General features: G+C 36.9%; 2 protein-coding genes across 20 annotated transcripts in view; one reads left to right on the top strand and one right to left on the bottom strand.

The window, feature by feature from the left end:
- Positions 1-26,100, bottom strand: part of ARAP2 (ArfGAP with RhoGAP domain, ankyrin repeat and PH domain 2) — a 562,492-nt gene that overhangs the window by 222,508 nt on the left and 313,884 nt on the right. The window lies entirely within an intron of this gene.
- The window catches only part of DTHD1 (death domain containing 1), a 73,469-nt gene that overhangs the window by 5,716 nt on the left and 41,653 nt on the right, over positions 1-26,100 (top strand). The window contains 5 exon segments of the mRNA XM_045770553.2: positions 1,077-1,404; positions 4,196-4,375; positions 5,473-5,717; positions 18,106-18,270; positions 20,005-20,294. Coding sequence (XP_045626509.2) covers positions 1,077-1,404; positions 4,196-4,375; positions 5,473-5,717; positions 18,106-18,270; positions 20,005-20,294 — 1,208 coding nt within the window.

Below are 26,100 nucleotides of genomic sequence, written 5' to 3'. Positions count from 1 at the left end.
AGTCATAAGTTCACAGTACTTTTGTACCTTTCTCAGGTTTTCTAAAAAACATAATAAACATCATTCGATATCATGTGCTTGGATAATTCCAATGCCAGATATGTATTTATCCCCTTTCCTCAAAATTCAGTAAATGATTCAGGTATTAGTACTTGGCTTATCAAGAAGCATTAGCAATCTTCAGATTCATATTGTAAAGCAAACAAAACTGAGAAATCAACCACCAAAATAATAATAGTAATGTCAATAGTAACAATAGTAATAATAGCTCATATACATAATACCTACTATGTGCCAGGCATAGCTTTTTAATTATTTGACATATACTAGTTTATTTAATTCTCACAGCCTTGGGGTTCCTGGGTGGCTCAGTCATTAAGCGTGTGCCTTCGGCTCAGAGCCTGATCCCAGGGTTCTGGGATCCAGCCCCACATCAGGCTCCTCCGCTATGAGCCTGCTTCTTCCTCTCCCACTCCCCCTGCTTGTGTTTCCTCTCTTGCTGGCTGTCTCTCTGTCAAATAAATAAATAAAATCTTTAAAAAAAAATTCTCACAGCCTTCTTAGGAGACAGGTATTATTTTATTATAATTTTGCAGTTGTATAAACTGAGGCACAGAGAGGTTCAGTATCTTGCTAAAGGTTACAGAGTTAGTAAGTGGAAGAGTTGGGAATCACACCAAGACAATGTGACTTTAGAGCCTGTGCATGCTTGCTTGCTTGCTTATTTATTTATTATTTATTTATTTTATTTATTTATTTATATTTGTTTTATAGTTTATTTATTTTTTAAAATTTTTTAATTTAAATTCTAGTTAGTTAACATATAGTGTAATATTGGTTTCAGGAGTAGAATTTAGTGACTCATCACTTACATTCAACACCCAGTGCTCTTCACAAGTGCCCTCCTTAACACCCATCACCCATCTAGCCCATCCCCTGCTCACTGCCCTCCATTAACCTCAGTTTGTTCTCTATAGTTAAGAGTCTCTTGTGGTTTGCTTCCCTCTCTTTTGCATTTAGCCATAGAGTACATAAATCAACTAATTGGAAAAACGGTGTATTTTTTTTTCCTGCAGGTATTTTGATATGCTGAGTGATAGCAGCCCTCAAGTGTCTTGTTATATTACAGCACCATCATACATTCTACAGCATCTAGAATGCCGGGTCATTAACAGCATGAGTTCTTTAATAGTGAATGATAACGAAGAGTTGGTCAGTAATGTCATCACTGTTGAATGCTCAGATATGGAAAAAAAAATCCCATTTCCAATATGCATTGCAATTCCATTTACTGCACGCTACAGGGGAAATTACAGAGACATCATGGTGAAAGTGTCTGACATAAACCTTCATTCAAGTTACCTAACCCCAAATTCACTGGAAGGAATGAGAGGAAGTTACAAGGTTGGTAAATCCTTGGCTATATCTACATTTGCTGTTTGACTGCTCTACTAAATATTACTCAGATTACCAGATTGTGTATAGATATAATTGCTCCGTTGATAACAAATGGGAGGGTTGATTAGATTAATGCCAGTGAATTCACGAATTTTTTGCTATCTTTTGATCTTTATGATCAAAGAGCAGAAATTACTGGCCAAACTTAGGAATGAAGAACTTGGGTCTAGGACCCAGCAAATGTATTTTTACCTGGGAAACAAAATCAAAATCATGGCTTAATTAGCTTCATGCTTTGGATTAGCATTAGACTAACATTTAAATGTGACGGACCTCTGTCTAAATTTAAGAATGTTGGAATCCCCAGGTAATCTAACTTTATTTTTTATCATTCATGAGTTGGGAAAATATGTAAAAAAAACCCCAAAAACAAAACAAAACAAAAAAAACGATGAACAATTGTGTGTGTGTGTGTGTGTGTGTGTATATGCGTGTGCCTTGAGATAGTTTTTAAGTCTATGAATTGTGTTTTGTTCATACACAGAAGACAGTACATGTGGTAGTTAGGATGTGGGTTGTGGAGGAAGATTAGCTGGGTTTCAAATCTGGTTGCTGTACTTCCGTGCTATGTTAGTGTGGGTAAATTATGTAACCTTGCCATGACTCAATTTCTTTATCTGAAAAATGAATACAATAATAGTGTCTACCTGATAGAGTCATAGGGATTAAATGAATAAATGCACTTACAAAGACAAAAGGGAACTACTAACACGGGTTAGTAGTTAATAATTACCATTTTTCATGGTAGACTTAATTGTAATAATTCTGAGTTTCTCTGTGGTCACAAATTCATATTTTTTTTGTGTTTTTTTTTTTTAAAGATTTTATTTATTTATTTGACAGAGAGAGAGACAGCCAGCGAGAGAGGGAGCACAAGCAGGGGGAGTGGGAGAGGAAGAAGCAGGCTCATAGTGAAGGAGCCTGATGTGGGGCTCGATCCCAGAATGCCGGGATCACGCCCTGAGCCGAAGGCAGGCGCTTAATGACTGAGCCACCCAGGCGCCCCAAATTCATATGTTTTGAGGACAAGTTATAACAGTTATTAAAACTTAACATAGAGTTGATGGGAACTAAGGTTAAAGATTCTTCTGTGGGCCACTGAATTTATTTTTAAACAGAATATTTGTCTTTTTTGCTTTATGTGAGTTGTCATTATTTGAAGAGAGGGCAAGGAATATTTTAAAATTCCACTAAATAAGAAATTCTTTATAATACATCTCTTCTTTCTCTGATTTGTGTCTTTTCTGAGTTACAAACAAAGTTATACAGTAGAATATGAAAGCTAAGCCTGTTCTAATTATTTATTCTAATTCATGTCACCAGGATATTTTATATTTAGTCTAGGAAGCCTGTATATATAATAGCCTGGTCCACATTGCCCTTGACTGTGGCTTTTTAATCTTGACCAATCCATGTGACTGTCATTATAAAAGCAAAACCTGTTGATAGTGCATGTGACTTTCACAAAATGGGCAACAAGATGTTTTGTAAATGGATCATCAGAGCAAAACAGAAAACAAAATAAGAGGACCATTGTCTACTGGAAAATATAAAAGCATATACTTTTCATAGTTTTCTAATGGTAGTTATCCCTATTTTTAGCTCAAAAAATTTTAAACTCTGGATTCCTTCCAAAATTTCGTGTGGTTCATACACATCTAAGAATTCTAATTCTGGGGTCAGATAAACAAACCATCACCAGAGTTCTGTTCATGACACTCCCCTGCTTAAAAACACTTCCGGTTCCCAGCATCTGCCAAATGTGCTCTAAATGCACAACCCACTATCAGTTCCGGGAAGACTTTTTTTCTCACCTCTCACCATTTTCCCTTCAGCCAATTAACTACATTCATCACGCCCTGAATTTTCCCAGCGATGGATTCCTGAAGTGATATTGTGAAATGTCTTCCTTAGTCAGTTTTCAAATGATAGATTAGTCTCCATTGTGATTGTGCCTGAAATGTTTATGTGTGTGTCTGCGTGATTATCCACTCCTGCTGGGGCGGAGCCGGGCTGGTGTTTGGGGAGACATGAATAGACCAGATGACTTTCAAGTCTTCCTCTTCATTTTAAGCTTTGGTGATTATACGAGTAGATAATTTTGTTTTCCTTTATGTACTCAGTTCCTTTTTTGTGTGATAAAAAAGCTTGAATACAAGCCTGCATGTATGCATTACAAATTTAAATGTCACTATATAAAAATGAAACACAAATATCTCTCTTCAGTCATCTGGTCCCACTGCACGTAGGAGAGAAATAGAGAAAATGACTTTACTAAGAGATTGTGAGTTGTCAGAAGGAAGAATTTGCTGACAGAACAGGTGCTCTAGCTTTTGCATAAACTCCCCAAATGATGACATTTGGAATTCCCTAAAACAGTGTTGAATTTTCTGGATAAAGGCCAATATTAAAGTTTATTCTGGTAAAGGAAGATAGGATTCCAAAAACAGTTAATATTTGTGAGAACACTAAATGTGATTGTCCATTCACTATACATTTTGGGTGGAATTTAATTTAATTTTAAAAACATATTTATTTCTCTCTTTTCTATCATGTTGTTCAAAATTGAGAAACTAATATCTACTTCTACTTCATCTCATGAGATGACCATCCCTTCGGAGTTAATGAAATCTTTCCCAGCTGTGGGAGATTACAGGGTCAGCAGATAGAGTGTGCACAGCAGATACTCCCAGAACAGCGTCGCGTTAATGTCCTTTCCCGTCTTCGATTCATACAGGGCACCTGTGCCGAAGTGAAAGTGTACAAATTGGGTATCTTTTCTGTTGTGTCTTGTTTAAAGAAAGAGTCCTTCATGGTAACAAAGAAAGGCCTTACTCTTAAGCCAAGCATGGATTCCCGAGTGTCTTTAAATTACCCTCCAGGAGTTTTTGGCTCGCCAGTGCTGGTACAATTAAAGGTAAATATTGAAAGCTGGTGAGTTTCTTCTCATAGATTTTGTGGGTCAACACACATGGTCCAAAAAGGATAAAGAAGGTACAACTGTTTAATAGATCAGTAAATGAATTCTTCTCTTATACTTTTAACGACCTAACATACGGTGTTATCAGTGATAAAGTGATGATTTAGAGCATAGTGAATCTCATTCCAAAATAAATCCCTGCTTTATTTGAAAGCTTTCTTAGCTACTTTTGTATGTGTGTGTGTGTGTTTCTTAATGATATTTATTGACAAAAACATATGTCAAGTAGCTACGATAAAATTGATGCCAGACATTGGGACATTCATATGAGTCAAGGTTTGCATTTGAGAGGATGGCAAACAGGAGGCTAATTAATTAAAATATTTATAATTATGAATATTGTGTTATATTTAACTATAAAACAGCCCTTTTTTGAAATGAGGAGTTCATATAGACAAACACTATTCGCAAGGTATACATAAGATACAATGGAACATCATTGTACATTTGAGAAGATACGTTTTCTCAATATTTCCTGTCCTTGCAGCCTTGACTCTCCCCCATGCTCTCCTGTTTCTCCCAGTTATTGTAAGTGGTTAGCAAAGAAGAAAAACTAGGGGAAAAAAACATATTATGAGCAATTTATTCATAGATATTTTTCATAAACTTTGAAATTTTAGAATCATGCTCGCTATTTTTATTAGCCATTATTATGGGAGAGGAAATAAATAAATATAGTCTTGTTTTTATAGTTTCTGAAGATCACTTGATCTAACAACAGTCCTAATTAGAAATTATGTAAAATGTCTATTTTGTTTTCTAGGTCATTTTGTTGCCTACAATTAAGAGTGTTTCTCAGTTATTTATAACATAGGACAGGGAACCTAGATTTCAGACAGACTTTGTAAAAGGGGGACCAAACGCTGTGTTTTTAATAAATTAATGCAGTGTTGATTCTAGTCAACAATGCATAAAGAAATGTATAGAACTAGGTTCTATCAAATTTTCGGAAATGGCTTGGCTTAGAAATGTGCTGGTATGTTGCATCTTTTGCTATTAAAATATATGAATAGATGTGTTTTTTCCTTGTTTAGGTCCAACCAGTTGACCCATCCTTGGTGGCATATTTAAAAACACAGCAAGAAACTTCCTACCCGGTGGTATCCACAAGCCCTCTGATACATGTTAAGCACCCATCAATACATCCTTTCCAGAAGCCAGTCACTGTATTCCTACCTTGTTCTCCACACCCTGATAAAAAGACTCTTGGGTCTGAGATAGATCATAAAAGAACAGCTAGTGCCACATCAGACAGGATCATACCTTTATACCTCCACCGGTGAGTTAAATCCTAGTATCTCTGACTGACTTGATGATAAAGAAATGTAAAAAAATGAAAAATGTTATTTGATGTCCCATATTTGAATATCAGTATTGAAATATTATGAAACATTTTAATTAGAAATAAAATATTGTGGATCCACAAAAGGTAATGATTTTAGCTGTAATGGGCCTGAACATATGCTATGTGATAAGGTTGATACAGAAGATGTAAAATTAATCCTTGCTTTCAAAGAAATTATGATATGGTTACTTATAAAGATGTGGTATAGTGATTTTAATTTCTATATTTTTTGAGTGTTTTGTTAATGTAGGAAAAAGATTAACCTGGACTTTCCTAAAACAAATTAAATTTGAGTCTGTATTTGACGTATGGGTAGATTCTTTCCTATTTTTTATAATTAAACAAAATCCCCACCAGTAAGACAAATACACATATTGAGTTACTAGCCAGAAATGAAATTCGAAAGGACATGCTCACAATAAACAGCATGCCCAGAATAATCCCGATCTTAATTCCTATTCTTTCATTTAATACTTATTTTCTTTTCCTAGTGAAAAAGGTAGAAGGGGGGGCGCCTGGGTGGCACAGCGGTTAAGCGTCTGCCTTCGGCTCAGGGCGTGATCCCGGTGTTATGGGATCGAGCCCCACATCAGGCTCCTCCACTGGGAGCCTGCTTCTTCCTCTCCCGCTCCCCCTGCTTGTGTCCCTCTCTCACTGGCTGTCTCTCTCTCTGTCAAATAAATAAATAAAATCTTAAAAAAAAAAAAAAAAAGAAAGAAAAAGGTAGAAGGGAACTTGTCAATCCTTCAGTTCTGAAGGAAAAGTTTTTGGTTTTTTTTTTCCTCTGAAAACTGGAAGATGGAGAAACAACTTCAGACACTTAATTGAAATGCTAACTACTATTAATTGAGAAGCTACTGTGTGCCAGGCTTCCTGTGTATATCCTCTTATCCAATCTCCCCACCATCATATTTTCATTTTACTAGCAAGAAGACTGAAACTCAATGAGATCAAGAACTTGTACAAGTATCTACATCTACCAAGTGGTGCCATCTTGGATGCACCCACGCATCTCTAGATCTACTCGTGACTCTGTGTAGCCATCATTCATTCAGTCTGAGGCTGCAAGGCTGGAAATTAAGAAGTGAATTATGTGTCCTTTCCCACCATGTTTGCAATTTAGGGAGCTGGCAACAGTAGAATATTCGGTTATGGCTGGGAGGAGAAATTAAACTCTACCTCGTGTTAGATAAGTGAGAGAGAACATAAAAATATATATGGCTTCCGGTTATATATACTTTTGCTACTTGATCAATCAATCGATAGATCTATCTATCTATCTCAGTGGTAGTTTAGTTAATCCACATTCCTGTGTATCATGGTAAAGTAAGATTTAAAACCAGAAATATCATGGAGCTTCCAATTTAAAATGTACCAGTCTAACAGATTAAGACATTCTCTTTTAGATATTTCCTGAAATACATATATATATATATATATATATATTTAAAGACAAGGACTTAATCCTTAAAATGGATTTTTGCCAGTAACTGGTTGCTAGAATCTGGTATTTCTATTGTATATAGAGGGCAGATGGCAAAGGATTAATAAAAATAATTTGTGACTGATATGTACTTTCCATCATAAAACAAAGCAGCCCCATTTGTAAGAAAATGATAGAAAAATAATTTGTCCATCCCTGATTGTCTATTGCCATAGTCTCTGTAATACATAGATATCATTTTTGGAACTGATTACATCAGCGTTCCTTCGCCCCTCTTTTGTGATACTTCCACATCATGCAGAAATGACAGAGTAGAATGCAGAGAGAAATTGGAGGCAGCATTTTTCATTGTCAAAAATGAAATTCCCACAAGTATAGAGATCAGGAGAGAGACAATAAGAGCCCTAGTAGAAATCATGCTGAGGGTGGCACATTTTTATACACTTAATTGATTCGAAACATTTAAAATCCAGTTATATCAGGTAGAAGAAGATTACACATGGTAACCCAGATAAATGATACTCAGTAAAAATGATTAGACGCTGAAAATTGATTTCTAAATTATGCACATGATCTGCTCTCCAGATCTAAGAAAGATTCAAGCAGCTACCAAACTGGAAGTGTGTGGATGAATATTCATTCAAGATTAAGGAAAAAGTTCCTACATGGTTTCTTACGGGGAAAAAAAAAAAAAAAAACAACGAAAAAGATTCCAAAAGCAAAACAAAACCACCAAAAAACAGACTATAGAAATAAGGAAGGAGGACATTGTCTTGACGTTTCATAGTAACTTGAATAATGAGAATCACAGTTCCCTGGAGAGTATTATAGAAATCTATTTTGGAAGTTTAGGAGTGGTCAGTAAGCAGAATTTCTGAGAGGAAGAAAGCCATCAGGATAGACCAGAAAAAGACAAGGACAGGAGGATGAGATACAAAGATAACAAACAGAGATGAAAAGGGACCAAGGTATGATAAGGAATCATTTGAAGTGATGTCACCTAATAATTATGGGTACCATCAAAGTAGCAACCAAAACAACTATAAAGGAAGCAATAATCAAAGGCATAGTTGAATTTAATTTCCTGATTTGATTAAAGCCTTGATTTAGAAAGTGCTGATTGATTGCTAGACATAATTATGGAAAAAAAAAACAAGGCATACATAGGCATAACACAGAACATTGACATGTACATTTAAATAAAACATAATTCTATAACAATCCATTCAGCGGAAACAGATTAAGTAAAAAGGAATAACATCAGTCTCACCTCAGTCTCATTCATAAAAGCAAAGAGCAGAAAGGAAGAGTTTATATGGCAAAGGATAAGAGAAAAAAACAAGAAAACAGCATGGTGATGTTATAGAGAAAAGATGATATAAATATAAATGGGTTAAGCATAATCCATACTGTTGTTCATCTTACATAAATCTTTAATATTTTTAAATATCTTCTATGCTGTATTTGAAGTGATTTCCTTAGATTTGTCATATATCTTACATCTTAAAAATATTTTACCGTTTTTTAAATCAGTTGTTTCAACTGTTCATTTCACTCATTGTAGTTCTCATTTCTAAAAAGCTATCGCTATATCTTAAAAATATTTTTTCCAAGATGCTCTGTTTTTCATTAAGGCTTTCTATTTCTTTCTTTATCCCTTTAATCATTGCAAACATGCTCATTTTATGGTTTCATTCAGATTATTCTACCACCTACCTGTTAACATGATATTTACTATTATCTGTTAGCATGGCGTCATCTAGTACATTGTCTATAATGCTGGATCCATCCTTAGAAGTTCATTTCCAAGTATTGATTATGATTTTTAATCAGATCAATTTTTCTTCTCCCCTTCCCTCCTGCCCAGAGCTGGTTTGCATGTTTGTTGATTTCTTGAGCCAATGTTCCAAGAGAGTTTGGTTGTTTTTGTTGTTTCTCATTTCATGGACAATGCTGCCCTTTTGAGATTCCAGTTTTATGACTGAGTTAGTTCTAGCTAATAGCTAGAGACTGTATCTAATGTGCCTGATAATATGTTAAGCTCCAGCCCCCACATACCTGGTGTGTAAGCGTGGTTGGTGGGGCAGGGTATGTGTGTGGAGGAGACTGATGAGGGTGGAAGTATTCATAGAATCAGTGGCTCATGTTCCCTAGGAAGAGAAGAGAATTCTAGCTTTTTGAGACTTTTTAAAAAAGATTTTATTTATTTATTTATTTATTTATTTATTTATTTATTTATTTATTTATTTGAAAGAGAGAGAGAGTGAGTGAGCATAAGCTGGGGCAGGGGGAGCGGCAGAGGGAAAGGGAGAAGCAGACTCCCTAGTGAGCAGGGAGCCTGACGCAGGACTCAATTCCAGGCCCTGGAGACCATGACCTGAGCCAAAGGCAGCTGCTTAACCAACTGAGCCACCCAGGAGCCCCTAGCTTTTTGAAATTTTGTTTATTTCCAGACCTAAGGGACTTTCTTTCAGGCTTTTGAGTTCCTCTACTTTACTCTCTTTGTTTCTGTGTGTGTGAGAAAGAGAGAGATTTTTGTCCAGCATTTCTATGTAGTGGGAAGATGGCCATTTGTCATCAATTCAATTGGCTGAAATATGGATTTCTTTTTTCTTCTCCTTTTCTTTGCCCTAGTATATGCTCTCTATGCTAGAAAATCCTTTGTTTATCATGTTTAGGTGAAGAACTCTGGTTTATTCTGTAAGTGGTAGCTCAATTTTTTCCTTATCTGTCAAGACATTCTAAGATCTCCAGGAGGGATTGATTTTTTCTCTCTTTGTGTCAGTCCCATTCTTTGTGCACATCCTATATCGTACTATAGTATTATTAAATTCTCTTTTACATTTAGCACCACTCAGCACAAGTACAACATAGTAGGTGCTCAAAAAGCATTGCATGAATTAAAAAATTAATGAATACATTTGTGGAAATGTAAATAGTATTAGTAATTCTTCTATACCTTTTAACAATGCTAAATTCGTATTTTATAAAATTCTCTGTTGTTATTAATGCTAGATATGGTAGATGCATTTTCTCTATCCAGTGGAACATAAAACAATAAAATGGGACCCTATACCAGCTGTTTATTTAACATTCTTTCATCAAAGGGTGAAAATAGTTGAACATCTTCTATGGAAATAGGAACACAATGAAGCACTCCATGCATCATAAAATAAAAAAGATAAAAACTAGTTGATGCCAAAACAATTCTTAAATATTAAGAATTAAAGGTCTTTATTACATTACATTCCTTTATGTCTGAATGATTTCTGGGAAAAGATGAGAGTCATTTAATTATGAACCAGAAAAGATTTCTTAATAGTAATGAAAGGTGAAATTAATTAATAAATAAATTAAATAAAAACTCCATATTATATAAGAAATATTTTAGAGTTAGATGGGAAAACATTTTTGTTCATGAAAAATGCCATTTCTGCATAATGTTATTGGTTTTAAGATGATCTTGTTCAAATGTAATATGCGAGTCATATACAAGAATATTTGTAAAATAGATGTGTCATAACACATAAGAATAAAATAGACAAGTTGGTAAAATTACCACGTCACTTAAGAAATCAAAAAGAGATGATCCCCCAGAATAGCCAACACAGGAGAAGAACAGAGTTGAAAGAGGGGCACTACCTGATTTTGAGACTTACTATAAAGATATAGTAATCAGCACAGTGTGGTATTGGTGAAAGAATAGGCAAATAGATCAATAGAACAGAATAGAAAGCCCAGAAATATCTATATCTATATCTGTATATGTATATATAGTCACCTGATCTTTGACAAAGGAGAAAAAGCAACACAATGGAGTAAAACAGTCTTCTGAAGAAACGGTGCTGGACCAAGAAGATGTCCTCATGCAAAAAAGAATTGAATCTAGGCACAGACCTTATACTCTTCACAAAAATTAACCCAAAATGGATTATAGACCTAAATGTAAAATGCAAAACTATAAACCTCCTAGAAGATAACGTAAGTGAAAATCTAGATGACCGTGGGTATGGCGATGACTCTTAGAGACAGCATCGAAGGCACAATCCATGATAGAAATAATTGATATGCTGGACTTCATAAAATTAAAATTTCTGCTCTGGGAAAGACAATATCAAGAAAATAAGATATAATACATAGTTGGCAAATAAGAATCTGAAAAGATATTCCATATATGTCATCACTGAGATGCAAATTAAAACAAAAATGACACAACAATACACATCTATTAAGATGGTCAAAATCCAGAATACTGACCACCTTAAATTCTGGTAAGGATGTGGAACAGCAGGAATTCTTATTCATTTCTGGTGGGAAAGCAAAATGGTACAGCAACTTTGGAAAACTGTTGGTTTCTTAAAAAACTAAACATACTCTTATCATAAGCACTTCTTGGTATTTATCCAAAGGTGTTGAAAACATGTCGACACAAACACCTGCATATAGATATTACAGAAGACTTACTCATAATTGTCAAAACTTGGAAGCAACCAAGATGTCCTTCAGTGGGTGAATGGATAAATAGCATCCATACAATAGAAAATTACTCAGTGCCAAAAAGAAATGAGCTATCAAGCCAAAAAAGACATGGAGGAATCTTAAATGCATATTGCTAAGTGAAAGAAGCCAATCAAAAAAGGCTACATACGTATGATGCATATTGGATGACATTTTGGAAAAGGCAAAACTATGGAGACAGTAAAAAGATCAGTGGTTGCCAGAGGCTGGAGTGAAGGAGGAACAAATAGGCAGAATACAGAAGATTCTTAGGGAGGTGAAAATACTCTGCATGATAATATGATGATGGGTACATGTCATTCTACATTTGTCCGAACCTATAGAATATACAACACAAGAGTGAACCCTGATGTAGACTATGGACTTTGGGTGATTATGATGTATCAGTGTAAGTCTACCAATTATAACAAAGGCACCCCTTTGATGGGGGATATTGATAATATAGGAGGCTATGCATATGTGGGCATAAGAGATAAGTAGGGAATCTCTGTACCTTCCTCTCAATTTTGTTGTAAGCCTAAAACTGCTATAGAAAAAAAGGATTAAAAAAAAAGAAACTGTCCTTGAAAAGTTCCCAGCAATGTCTATTTCAACTTGTGGAACCTTGGAACAGATCTTTTTTATCTTGGGAAAAATCTTCTGAGTATCTTTTAATTGTGTGGTGTTAAGGCATTGATCTCAGAACAACGTATTAGGACACTGTTAGACCTGAGAAACGCAGTCTGGAGTGGACATCTGCTGCTTTGTCCACCCAGCCACTTTATTTTTTGGGAATTGTATCACAAATTCTTTCCAACCATGTGGATGCAATGGGATTTTTCATGTTTTTCAATGTCCATGTTAATTATAATTGAACACTTGAACCCAAATGGGCCAGTTATAATTCCCTTAATGCCTGGAATTTTGATATGGAAAGTCTTCAACTCAAGAAATAGCAAGATCAATTATTCCTGAATAAACAAATTGATGTAATAAAGGTTGATTATGTTTTATGGAACTCTTAACACATCAGAATGTCCTGTGGAGTGTGGTCAAATGCTATGCACTGCTAGGCAATACTGGATGTGAAACTTTGCTAATAGCATATATAAAAGGAAGAGTTTATTTGCAGAGTTGTTAAGAACAGCTGGGATTAATAAGGATGCTGCCAGATCATTTAATTTCAAGATGAGGTATATCTAGTATCATATTAAAATCTAAATTTGAGGTGATAGATGTGTTAACTAGTTTTACTATAATAATCATTTTACAACATATACATGTATTAAATCATCACATTGTACACCTTAAACTTATACAATATGTCAGTTATATCTCAATGAAGCTGGAAAAAATGAAATCTAATTTTGATCTTTATATCATTAAGGATTTTTTTTTTTATTTTAAGTGTCAGAAAAGCAAATTCAAATTTTTAAGGAGAAAGAATTCTTTGGTTCATGTAAATAAAGTCTGGGGATATATTTATCTTTACATTCCTCTTAAACCAGAAAGAACATAGTCTCTCTCCTCGCTTTCTGCCTTCCTCTGTGCCAATTCCATTCTCTGACAGGCTTGTCGCTCATGCTGGCAAGATAGCTACATCTTAATAACTCCAAGTTCAGTAGAAAAGGGGAAGCTGCTCCACGGATATGCATAAGAACCCTGAGAGTTATTCTCACCCTAAATCAGTTACAAACCTATCACTGAACAGATCACTGGGACCAGAAGGAAGATGCACTATACAGGGCAGGCTAGGCTGGGCTATGGCATATTAATAAAAACCTGAATTCCTGAAGGCTGATGACAATCTTTTATTTTATTTATTTTATTTTATTATTTTATTTTATTATTTTACTTTATTACGTTATATTACTCACCATACAGTACATCATTAGTTTTTGATGTAGTGTTCCATGATTCATTGTTTGCATATAACACCCAGTGCTCCATGTAATACATGCCCTGCTTAATACCCATCACCGGCTTAGCCCATCCCCCCCACCCCCCTCCCCTCTGAAACCCTCAGTTTGTTTCCCAGAGTCCATAGTCTCTCATGGTTCATCTCCCCCTCTGATTCCCTCCCCACTTCATTTTTCCCTTCCTTCTCCTAATGTCCTCCCTGTTATTCCTTATGTTCCACAAATAAGTGAAACCATATGATAATTGTCTTTCTCTGCTTGACTTATTTCACTTAGCATAATATCCTCCAGTTCCATCCATGTTGATGCAAATGGTGGGTATTCATCCTTTCTGATGGCTGAGTAATATTCCATTGTATATATGGACCATATCTTTATCCATTCATCTGTTGAAGGGTATCTTGGCTCCGTCCACGGTTTGGCTATTGTGGACACTGTTGCTATGAACATTGGGGTGCATGTGGCCCTTTTTTTCAATACATCTGTATCATTGGGGTAAATATCCAGTAGTGCAGTTGCTGGGTCATAGGGTAGCTCTATTTTTAACTTTTTGAGGAACCTCCACACTGGTTTCCAAAGTGGTTGTACCAACTTGCATTCCCACCAACAGTGTAAGAGGGATCCTCTTCAACATTTGTTTTTTCTTGCCTTGTCAATTTTTGCCATTCTAAGTGGTGTAAGATGGTATCTCAACATTGTTAAAATGTCTATGCCGTCCAGAGCAATCTCTACTTTCAATGCCATCCTGATCAAAATACCAATGGCATTTTTCAAAGTGCTGGAACAAACAATCCTAAAATTTGTATGGAACCAGAAAAGACCCTGAATCACCAAGGAAATGTTGAAAAAGAAAAACAAAGCTGGGGCCATCACGTTTCCTGATTTCAAACTATATCACAAATCTGTGGTCACCAAGACAGCAAGGTACTGGCACAAAAACAGACACATAGACCAATGGAACAGAATAGAGAGCCCAGATATGGACCCTCAACGCTATGGTCAACTCGTCTTCAACAAAGCAGAAAAAAATATCCAATGGAAACCAGATGGTCTCTTCAATAAATAGTGCTGGGAAAATAGGACAGCTATATACAGAAGAATGAAACTCGACCATTCTCTTACACCATACACAAAGATAAAGTCTAAATGGATGAAAGACCTCAATGTGAGATAGGAATCCATCAAAATCCTAGAGGAGAACATAGGCAGTAACCTCTTTGACATCAGCCACGGCAACTTCTTTTAAGACACGTCTCCTAAGGCAAGGGAAATGAAAGTGAAAATGAACTTTTGGGACTTCATCAAGATAAAAAGCTTCTGCACAGCAAAGGAAACAGTCAACAAAACAAAGAGGCAACCCACGGAATGGGAGAAGATATTTGCAATGACACTACAGATGAAAGGCTGGTATCCAAGATCTATAAAGAACGTCTCAAACTAAACAGCCAAAAAACAAATAATCAAGTCAAAAAATGGGCAAAAGACATGAACACACACTTCTCCAAAGAAGACATATGAATGGCTAATAGACGCATGAAAAAATGCTCAACATCATTAGCCATCAGGGAAATTCAAATCAAAACCACATGTGACAATAATCTTTATATCTCACACATGCTGTGTTGCCATCAAAGGCAGTCTACTTCTTGGTTATCCTTACTCCAGGACTCGGTCTGAAAGGCACCCACTTTCTGGCTGCTGTCATGGTAGCAGAAGAAAAAGCTCTGGGTAGACCCGCATGAGCAATTAAATGCTTGGTCTCCACATGACATTCACTGTTCATTAACCAGAGGTAGTCACACGACCCCACTCAACCATAGGGAACAGGAAGTGCAATCCACTCTGGAAAACAGTATGGAGGTCCTCAAAAAGTTGAAAATAGAGCTACCCTATGACCCAGCAATTGTACTACTGCGTATTTACCCCAAAGATACAAATGTAGTGATCCGAAGGGGCACCTGCACCCCAATGTTTATAGCAGCAATGTCCACAATAGCCAAACTATGGAAAGAGCCCAGACGTCCATTGACAGGTGAATGGATAAAGAAGATGTGATATAATAGAATGTTATGCAGCCATCAAAAAATGAAATCTTGCCATTTGCAATGACGTGGATGGAACTAGAGGGTGTTATGCTAAGCAAAATATGTCAATCAAGGAAAGACAATTACATGATCTCACTGATATGTGGAATTTAAGAAATGAGGCAGAGTATCATAGGGGAAGAGAGGAAAAAATGAAATAAGATGAAACCAGAGAGGGAGACAAACCATAAGAGACTCTTAATCTTAGGAAAAAAACTGAGGGCTGCTGGAGGGGTGGGGAGAATGGGGTAACTGAGTAATGGACATTGGGGAGGGTATATGTTGTAATGAGTGCTGGGTATTATATAAGACTGATGAATCACATACCTGTATCCCTGAAACCAATATTACATTACATGTTAATTAATTGAATTTAAATTTAAAAATATTTTTTAAAGGAAGTGCAATCCTATCATGTGTTCAGAATGCAGAAAATTGGATTTTTTGGCAAACCATATTAATGAATGCCAAATGCACAATTTGGCTCAGGTTTTACACCCACCTGGATCTGTGAGTAGGGTCATTTCCACTACAGCTAATAACCTGTAGGTCCCCACAAAAATTGGTAGAAAAAAACAGTAAGAACTGTCATCAGAAAAAGAAATCAATACTACGTTTAATTAAGTAAGTTTCTAGTAAATGATCAAAGTTTTGGATTCAGTTTGAGTGTATCTTCCTGTGTTAATAAATTATTAACTTCAAAGGGTTACAAAATTTACTGTATTTGTGGTTTTAAAACAAAACCCCCAAACTAAATGTTCTTTCTTCCTCATCCTCCTTATTTTAAACTGGTCAATTCCCTGAAGGAATCAGTAGAGTCTAAAGTTTTCAGAGTGGACATTTTAAATCTGATTTAGTTCCTAATTTATGGGTCATAGGACACTTCAACCTGCAAACATTAAGGTGGTTTTAAAGCCATAACTAATTCTTTTTTTTTTTTTTAAGATTCTATTTATTTATTTGAGCGAGAGTAAGAGAGAGCATGAGAGCAGGGCGAGAGGCATTCGGAGAAGCAGATTCCCCACTGAGCAGGGAGCCTGACGTGGGGCTTGATCCCAGGACTCCAGGATCATGACCTGAACTGAACGCAGATGCTTCGCCGACTGAGCCACCCAGGCGCCCTGCCATGACTAATTCTATTCACAAATAAAGATGTGGGATTCACACTTGGGTCTTCCTTCTTAGTAGCTAGCTAAAATGGTTCTGAAACCCTTGTGAGTAGTAGCCTTATTAGATCATTTTTTTTTTCCTCCAAGAAGTTCAGTATCAAGGACTTTTCTTCCTTTGTGAGGAACAGATATCCATTTAGGTGAATTCAGGAAAAGAGTTTATTGCAAGACTATTCCATCTCTAGGACTACATGGATTCTTTCATCGTGATTTTTCTCCTTTTCTCTTTTAACGTCTCCTCTATTCTTCCTTTCTTACTAATCTCTGTGCTTATTATTTTCATAACCCAGGGCACAGCAGCTAAAAGACAACAGTGACAAGTTATAATCTCTGAGCCTCAGAGACAAATGCCAAAGAAAAAGGATAAAATTTGCAGGGTGCTGAAAATTGGTCTACTGTGAGTCAGTTCAACTCTGGCTGGTGGAAGGTAGCACATGGTACATACAACTGCCCCTTTCAGGGCATTTGCGTGGAGCAGGTTAAAAAGGAAGGAGAACGGTGCAGGAAAGCTAATTGGCTACGTCTGCTGTAGGAAGTAGGATGAAAATATTAATGTCATTAATGCTTACTACAATTATAAGTGCTTTACAAACACTAATTTCGTTCTATGATGCAGATACTGTTATTATTCTCATACTATAAATAAGGAAATGGTGATACAGAGATCAAATACCCTGCCCATGGTTATATAGTTAATAAGGTGCAAATCCACCAGGATTTGAAAGTAGGCAGTCTTGCTCCAGAGTCGGTGGTCTTACCTCTCAGGCTCCTGCACTACTCTAGCCTCTCTTGAAGCATCTGGATTTACACCAGAGAGTTTATTAATGTTTTGGGGTTTTCCCTTCACTCTTTTGCCAGTAATCAAATGCTTCTCATTCTCCAAAGCTCATCTCAAATATTCACATTTTCACTTTGCAAGCTTCCCTGAGCACCTTCCTTCCGCTGCTAACGCATCCGGCACATGCCCTTAATTACCACACCGACCACCTCGTCCTGTATCTGGATAATGCTGTAATACCGTGAGCTTCTGCAGAGCAAGGGCTATAGAGTTCTTATCTTTGTATTCCTGGTGCCTGGCATAATTACTGGCACATAGAATATATTTAATGTACTGTTATTGGATTATTCGCTTAATTAAAGAATGAATGCATTAAATAAGATTTATGCCACACGAATTTTACCAGTCTCTCTTCTGCTACCATTTTATAGGACAAAAAGCGCTTCCATAAGAAAACCTGGGAACAATGCCTGTGAATCTCTGAAATTACTGGGATTCAGAAGCCGAGACAGTGGTTGGTTTGGGCTGGATGATGTGGTGGTGAGAAACATGCAGAATGGCTTAGTATCATTTGAATTGTGTGAACAGTTAGAGAGGTAATACAATAGTAAACAATAAAAGTTGATGATATTATATCCTGATGATTTATAATTGATGTTTATAGAAATGGAATTATAGGATTAAATTTTTATTGCTCAAATAGGAGTCTCAGTAGTTCTTCAGGTGTGCTTAAAATGTAAACCAAAATTGATATGAATATGCTATCTATGATTTCATTCATGAGAGTTTAATAAGTGCTTTTGGAAACCACTCATAACTTAGATGCATTGTTTAAGGTTTCTTTTAACTCCCAAGTAGTTTTAAAATAGCACCTTTATTTATGAAATTCCATGAAGAGAGTAATTTACTGTTCATACTATGCTCATCTCGTAAGTCTGTATATGTAAACTGAATTTGTTATTTCTGTGTCCTCATTTTCTTTCTCATTTCCATGTTTTCTAGACAGTTCATTATGAAGAGTTTTAGACAGTTTTAAGGCTCATGAGGAGCAGACACTCATAAAGAGAAGGCAATCCTATGGCTAAAGATAGCTTTCATGTTAAAATGGAAGCTCTTACATCTATAATTGTCTTAGGTCAGAAACAAAGTCTAAGATGAGAGTTTATTGATTTATTGAGGGAGAACTCTTAGGTGAAACCTATAAGGGAATGAAAGAAACAAGTAGGGCAAGGGAATAAGATCAGAAAAGTCTGGTTTCAGTAGAAGTTTTACCTCAGCCTGATACCTCAAGGAAGCTCTGGAGCATGAGAACCAAGAAGGCTGACTTTACACCCTGACATCAGTCAGGCCTTGTCTGCGGGTTCAGGGATGCTCTGACTGAGGGGGCTCCTATAGGACAATTCTCTGGAGAAGAGTTGGGGGAAATGTGTGAGGGGGTAGTGATCCAGCCCAGAGAAAGGTATATGTATTAGTCTGCCAGACTGCCGTAATAAAGTCCCACAAACTAGGTGGCTTTAACAACAGAAATGTACTGTCTTATAATTCTGGAGGCTAGACGTCCAAGATCAAGGTGTTAGCAAGTTTCATTCCTTCTGAGGACTGTGAGGGAAGGATCTGTTCCAGGCTTCTTTCCTTGGCTTGTAGATGGCCATTTTCATGTTCACACGGCATTCCCTGTGTATGCATATTTCTATGTCCAGCTTTCCCCTTGTTATGATACCAGTCATATTGGATTAGGTATACCTAATGACCTCACGTTAACTTGATTACTCTGTCAAGAGCCTATCTCCAAATAAAGTCACATTCTAAGGTTCTGGGGGTTAGGCCTCCAACATATAAATTTGAGTAGAGGGGACAAAATTCAACTCATAAAAAGGTCCATTCATAACAATCCTTACCACACAGTGACAGAGATAAAAATCTTAATCCCCACTTAATTAAGACATGTATTCTTTGTCCTGTTGGTAGTAAATGGATCATCTTGGTTATCTTTCTCTACTATAGTTTGAAGTAATACTCCTTGGTAATGCTAGTTAAAATACAATTTAAAATACGCTGTCATATTTAGAGCTGATCTGAGTCTGGATGATTTCTTTGACTAAGAACATCTGTCTAGAACTTGGTTTGGTTTGAACGGTTTCCTGACTGCCAAGGGTTTCATTAACATCATTCATGAATCTATTTGGTTATCAGCATGCTTGATTTTGAAGAATGCTTGGATGAGAATGGCTCTTTCCTTGGGTGTTACTGGTTATCGGTGATATCACTGGTCATCGATGAGATGGCAGGTGGCCCTTACGTCATGGTCATGCCTCTTTGCTCCCATGCAGGTTGATTGTGCTTCATCTTTCCTCCAACGTGGAAAATAGCCATTTGGTTTCTTTCGTGAAAGCCTTGGAAGAAGCCATGCTCGGCACCACTGCCTGTGCTGTACTCTGCCCCCAGAAAGACCATCCCCACAGAGTAGTTATTCTCGTGGTGCCATCTAAAGATTTAAACCAGATGCTTCGGAACTTGCGCTCAGAAGCGTTCAGTGGTCCTCCAGAGCCATCACGCCCCTTCCAAGTAAAAGAAGGAGACCAACTTCTTTTAAGATTTACTGGAAATATCTTTGCTTCAAGTAAGTATAAAGACGCCTGTTATACACTCTATGGGCTAATGGCCGCAAGCTTCAGAAAGGTTTGTGAAACTTGTATGACTAAGAACACTTCCAGAAAACTGAGAGGAGGCTTTTAAAAAGTAGGAAGAGGAAAGTGCTTATTTGCTTCTTCCTTTCCAGTCTCTTTCTTCTCTCATTAGGGGATGCATGATCCCTCACAGGTAGACTCTAAGTGACATTCTTCTAGAAATAGTCTTCTCCATGATTACTCTCTGGGTCCAAGCTAGAACCATCTCTCACACACCAGTGCAGGTATCTCCTCAGTACTCCTCTGCTTCCACGATTAGCCATGTGAAATCTAACTCCACACAGCAACAATGGCGATCTTTTAAAAATATCAATCATACTGTATTACCCCATCATTAAAACCTTATAATTATCTCTTATTTTACTTAAAATAACAACTAAACTCTTTCTGATGTCCTATGAAGAATCTAATCTGGAATCAGTGGACTCCCAAGAGATGTATGCATAGAACTATATCCAGTATAATTATCTGATTTATACTTCCACTTACTTTATTTTATATATTTAAAAGACTACTCTGAGAAGCAATCAACAGGTTTCACCAAACACCTAAAGGGTCCATGGCACAGAAGTGGTTAAGAACCTCTCTCTGATCTAGATGACACACTCTGCTGACCTCTCATTCTCATATTTATCCGGTGTTTTTGGCTTCCATTATAAATCTTAACACAATTTGAAATTATTTTATTTATTTATTTACTTTTCATTTATATACTTATGTTCTTCGCTGGAATGTACATTTCATGAGGGCGATGACTTTGTCTTTCTTGCTGTGTACCGCTGAGCCTGGTGCATTGAGCGCCTGGTACATCAAGAGCTTTCAATATGCAGTAAATGGGAGACTACAAGGCAATTCTAAGAAAAACAAACAGCGCAAATGAATATGAGAGGTTGCAGGATAACAGGGGAGAAGTGAGGAAATAGATAAGAAAAAGAGATAAAAGAAGATGAAGAGAATGAGAAATGGAAGAAAAAGGAGATCACAGAGAGAAAACAGCTGTATGAGAGAAGAGATAAAAAGATTTCTGGAGAAGTTGCCATCCCAGTGATTTCTTTTTTACTAATTCAACCACTTCCCCTCTGTAACTTCTTTCCTTGATGTGGAATAGAATCTAACAGGTGCGCATGTAAAAGTGAGAGGCAGGGGAGAATGCAGGCATGGGTTTTATGGGGATTTCTGGCCCAGGAATCTTGGGATAGACTTGCCTTGAAGTAGTATTTTCTGTTCATTTATAAATTCATATAGATCTCATTGGTTTTTAATGATGCCTATTTTCTCTCTGATTCTGGAAATTAAGCCAAGCTCCAATGACTCTTTGTTGTCACCAAATGATGTCATAAGCCTCAGCCTTGAAGTTGAGGCTGCCCTTTTGCTGGCATCTCAGAAATGTGACCCAAAGTGTCCCAACGTGAACTGTCTTTTCCACTTCCACATTCAGAGTCCCAGCCATCTGAGTCAGCTGATGGGACTTAGTGAGTGAATGACAAGGGTATCAGAAAAAGGGAAAGGGATGGGGCGCCTGGGTGGCACAGAGGTTAAGCGTCTGCCTTCGGCTCAGGGCGTGATCCCGGCGTTATGGGATCGAGCCCCACATCAGGCTCCTCCGCTATGAGCCTGCTTCTTCCTCTCCCACTCCCCCTAGCTTGTGTTCCCTCTCTCGTTGGCTGTCTATCTCTGTTGAATAAATAAATAAAATCTTTAAAAAAAAAAAAAAAGAAAAAGGGAAAGGGAAGAGTGAGGAGGGGGAGGAAGGAAGGTGGAAGAGATCCCTTTCTACTTGGCTTCTGAAGCAGAAACCACAGTGTCCATCCTGGGACAATCTCTCTAAGAAAAGATAGTCAAAAACTGGAAGTGTCCCACCCAAACTAATGATGCCAGTGATTTTCCTGTAATACTTGGGACAGCAGCTGTGTTTACTTAGTGCCCTAAACAGGAGTGATTTCCCGTGCTTCTCATAAGCAATGGTACCGAGTGTATTACTGCCCATAATGGGAAGGGGGAGCATAAGCTAAAATAAGAGTGCCTGAAGATAGCCAGAGCATGAGCAATTCCTCCATGTAAGGAATGGAGAAGAACTCGTCTTCTCTCGAGGGAAATGAATCAGACAGGGTGCCAGATTGTGTCTGCTTTGCCTTTCCTAGAGACCTAAGCTCAGATCTGTGGCCTCAATGGGTTTTTCTCCATCTTAGAGGAGCGAGATTCCCAGGAAAGCATTGATACCTCATCCTTTCATTAGAGCCTGTGATAGTTTGTGAATCTCAAAGACATACAATCAGATAATGTCTGCTTAGAGGGTTGTCCTCCCCACCCATCCACCCCACCCACTTCCAGTTACCTCCTACTGTACTTTCATTCTTCACCTTGCTGATCATGTTTAGAAGAGAGTTCCGGTCTTTCCTGATTCTGTCAGTACTTATCTTACTTTTTCAGATCTTTATGTACTTCCTTTTTGTGTACATGGCCATAGATACAATCTTCATTTATTCATTTAATTGTTTGATCAATGTCCATTTCTCTGACTATAGTCCCTTGAGAGCAGGTCCTGTCCTGTTGGTGGGCACCATTCAATCCCCAGCACCTAGTACAGTGCCTGACAGTTAGAAGGAGTATTAGTTGGAAGAATGGAGACAAAAACTTGGGAAAGAACTTCACATTATAGAATTATTCAATTAAAAGTATTTAATACTTTAGTTAATGGATTTAGATGACTGTCTTTTGAGAAATGTCAAAGTTTTAATATTTATTTATGTAGAATAGAGATGATTCTTTTGAGTGAGGTCATGGGCCACGTACTTTATTTCTCCTTCTAAGAGAAAAGAAGAGAGGTGTTCCCCTGGGTTTTTTATATTAGCCTTTGGCATCCTTCTGAATATATGCTTTCATTCTCTGGGTAAGAGCTGTTAATTCAGCACTCAGACTTCCTATTGCATGTCATCTAAACCCCCAGTGCTCACAAAATCCAGAAAGTGCCAGGAAATGGACAGATAAAATTTGATATCATGACACTTTGGCATGACCCATAACATCTAGTAATTCCTAAAGAGGTCTGTGTGAGTCAAAGTTGCCCTGAATGCCCTTTGGTCCAGGGAAGTGACTTTCCCAGAAACATGTGCACGATGTTAGAATGAGCACCCTTTTATGCATTCAACAAAAATTCCCTGCCCTTGTGTATATTTTATTTTACTGGAGAGAGACAGAGAAGCAAATAAGTAAAATATACAATGTGATGGGGGAATCCTTATAGATGAATAAAGCAAGGAAAGGATATCAAGGGTCTCAGAGGGAGTGGCAGAGTTGCAATTTTACATACACTCATGAAGGAGGACCTTTTTGAGAAAGTGATATTTAAGCAGAGACTTGAAGGTGAGAAAGGAAGCCATAATCCTATCTCAGGGGAGTTTGTCCCAGGCTGAGGGATTACAAGTGCTACTGAACAGAAGCAGACATGTGCCTGATCTGTTCAAGGAACAGCAAGGAGGCTGAAGTGGGTGGATGAGAGGAAGTGAGTGGACAGTTGTAGGAAAGGAGGTGAGTACTGACCATTCCTTGAAGGCCATAGCAAGGAGTTTGCCTTTTATTACAAGTGAAATGGGGAGCCATCTTGTTAACAGAGGAGTCACATGATCTGAGTTAGATTATAGAATAGATTCGCAACACAGTTATTATCTCAGAGATAAAAGAAGAATTGGGGAGATGAGTCAATGAGCCATTGTAATAAACCAAGCAAGGGATGATGGTTACTTACGGATCGAGGTGGTGGAGATGTGTTAGAATACAGAAAACCCCTGAGCCAGTGGTTCTTACAAAATTCTCCTGGTTCTCCATTTTCCTAGCCTTTCACTTACTCATCTGAATTTCCTAAGCAAAAGCATGTATTTCTACATTTGTACTTTCTATGTCATCTTTGAAAAATATTCCAGTTCCCCTCATTAAGAACAAAATATATTGCCAAAAGGTATATCTAATAACATAAAATACAGGTAAATTCTGTATTTCTTCATATGATAAATACTTATTGAACAGCTAGTATTCCAAGGTCTTCTAGGAACTATATTACACTATATGTTGAGGAGAAAGAGGTTCTCAAAAGGGCAACTAAGGGTTGATTTCATAATTTTGGAATGCAATAAATGAATTTTGCTTTTACTTCTCTAAATATGCCAATGTGGGGAAAAAAACTAGAATAGTGAAATTTCTTTGTCCTGCTTGTTCTTTTTTTGAATTTTTTAAAAATGTTTTTCAAGGGGTATTCAAAATACAGTGCTATATCTTGGCAGCAATGAAATTCCAACTTAAAAAAAATCTAGGCTTTCTATTTATCAAACTAAGATCATGCTATTTATTATTAGTAAATCCTCAACAATTTCATCTTTATTTCATATATAAACATGACTCTTAGAGATTTACATTATAATCTTTATTTAAAAAAATTAACTGGCAATGGAGAGGCAGATAAATTTAAGATCTAAATTGAACCAATGTAGCTAGGCCTCCCCCTCAATCTTTATATCCTGCATCTAAATTATTCCTTATGAGTAATTGAATACCTGGCATGGAGTATCTTTCAAAAGTTAGAAGGAGAGATTGATTAAGTTGTTTTCTATTTGGACCAAAGTAGCAACTCCAGTAGCATGGAGTAGAACTTCGCCAGGTGTTACTCCAGTGATCTAGAAACTCTACCTAATTTACTAGGTGACATTTCAGTGACTCCAAATTTTTTTTTTTTTTTTTTTTTTTTTACCAGAGTGAAACTCTTTTAAGAAGGCAAGCCCTGGCTTGTCATTCCTTTCCTAGGATGTCCTAGGAATCATTCTATTCAAGTAGCCAAGTTGCCTCTAAAATATAAACTTATGTGAAGAGACATACTCCAACACATTTCATAACTTGGAGTAATTAAAATTCTAGATTTAACTGTGCTTTAGAGATTCACCAAAATGACATCTAGCAGTCCAACTGGGAGAAAAATATTGGTGTCATTTACATCTCTCACTGAACTCTTATGTCATTGGGAAGGTTTTCCATGAGAAAGAGCTCTGAGTAGTCAACGTTCAGGCCTCTAGGAATAGGAGGAAGTTGCAACTTCTATATAAAGCCTTCGTGTTGATGTTAAAACAAATATTAAGTGGTTGAAGGATCCTGCTTCATTCTTATCATTTGCTATTATTACTATCACCTACTGAGCACTTACCACGTGCTAGGTCTTTGTGCCGAACATTTTATCCATATTATTTCTTTTCATTCCCAGAACAATCCTAGGAGGTAAGTTTTATTTCTCTTGTTTTAAAGATAAGGAAGTTAAGCCTCCAAGAAGTTCAGAGATGTGAAAGGACTGGATAAGTATTACAGTGTAGATAAATAGTTGGGTCACCCTTGGATCTAGCTCTTCAAGTTTGAAATATACTATCTCAACTGTTACAATATAGCTTACATTTAAATTTTGCGAAGGGTAATGCAGACATGCCTTAGGGAAAATAGTAGCGTCTGTTTTGCTTTTGCAATGACAACATAAAATTGTCCTGGTAAAACCCCCATGAGTGAAAAGTTATCTCCACCAAAGCCCTAGTATTTTCAACAAGCTGTTGAGAAGATATACTCTTATTTGGCAGAATTAATCAGGTTTCAATAGAAATGTCAGTAACATGAATCTAGTAAGTCTTCCATTTTGAAGTTTTGCTAAAACATCTCTATTTCTGTGATGGTGGAAATGTGTTGTATCTGCACTGGCAAAAGCTACTAGAC

The sequence above is a fragment of the Ursus americanus genome, chromosome 8, assembly GCF_024610735.1.
Source record: "Ursus americanus isolate L20-20 chromosome 8, mUrsAme1.1.p, whole genome shotgun sequence".
Lineage (NCBI taxonomy): Eukaryota > Metazoa > Chordata > Mammalia > Carnivora > Ursidae > Ursus > Ursus americanus.
The sequence above is the reverse complement of the archived record's forward strand: the minus strand, read 5'-3'. Positions and strand labels throughout refer to the sequence as shown.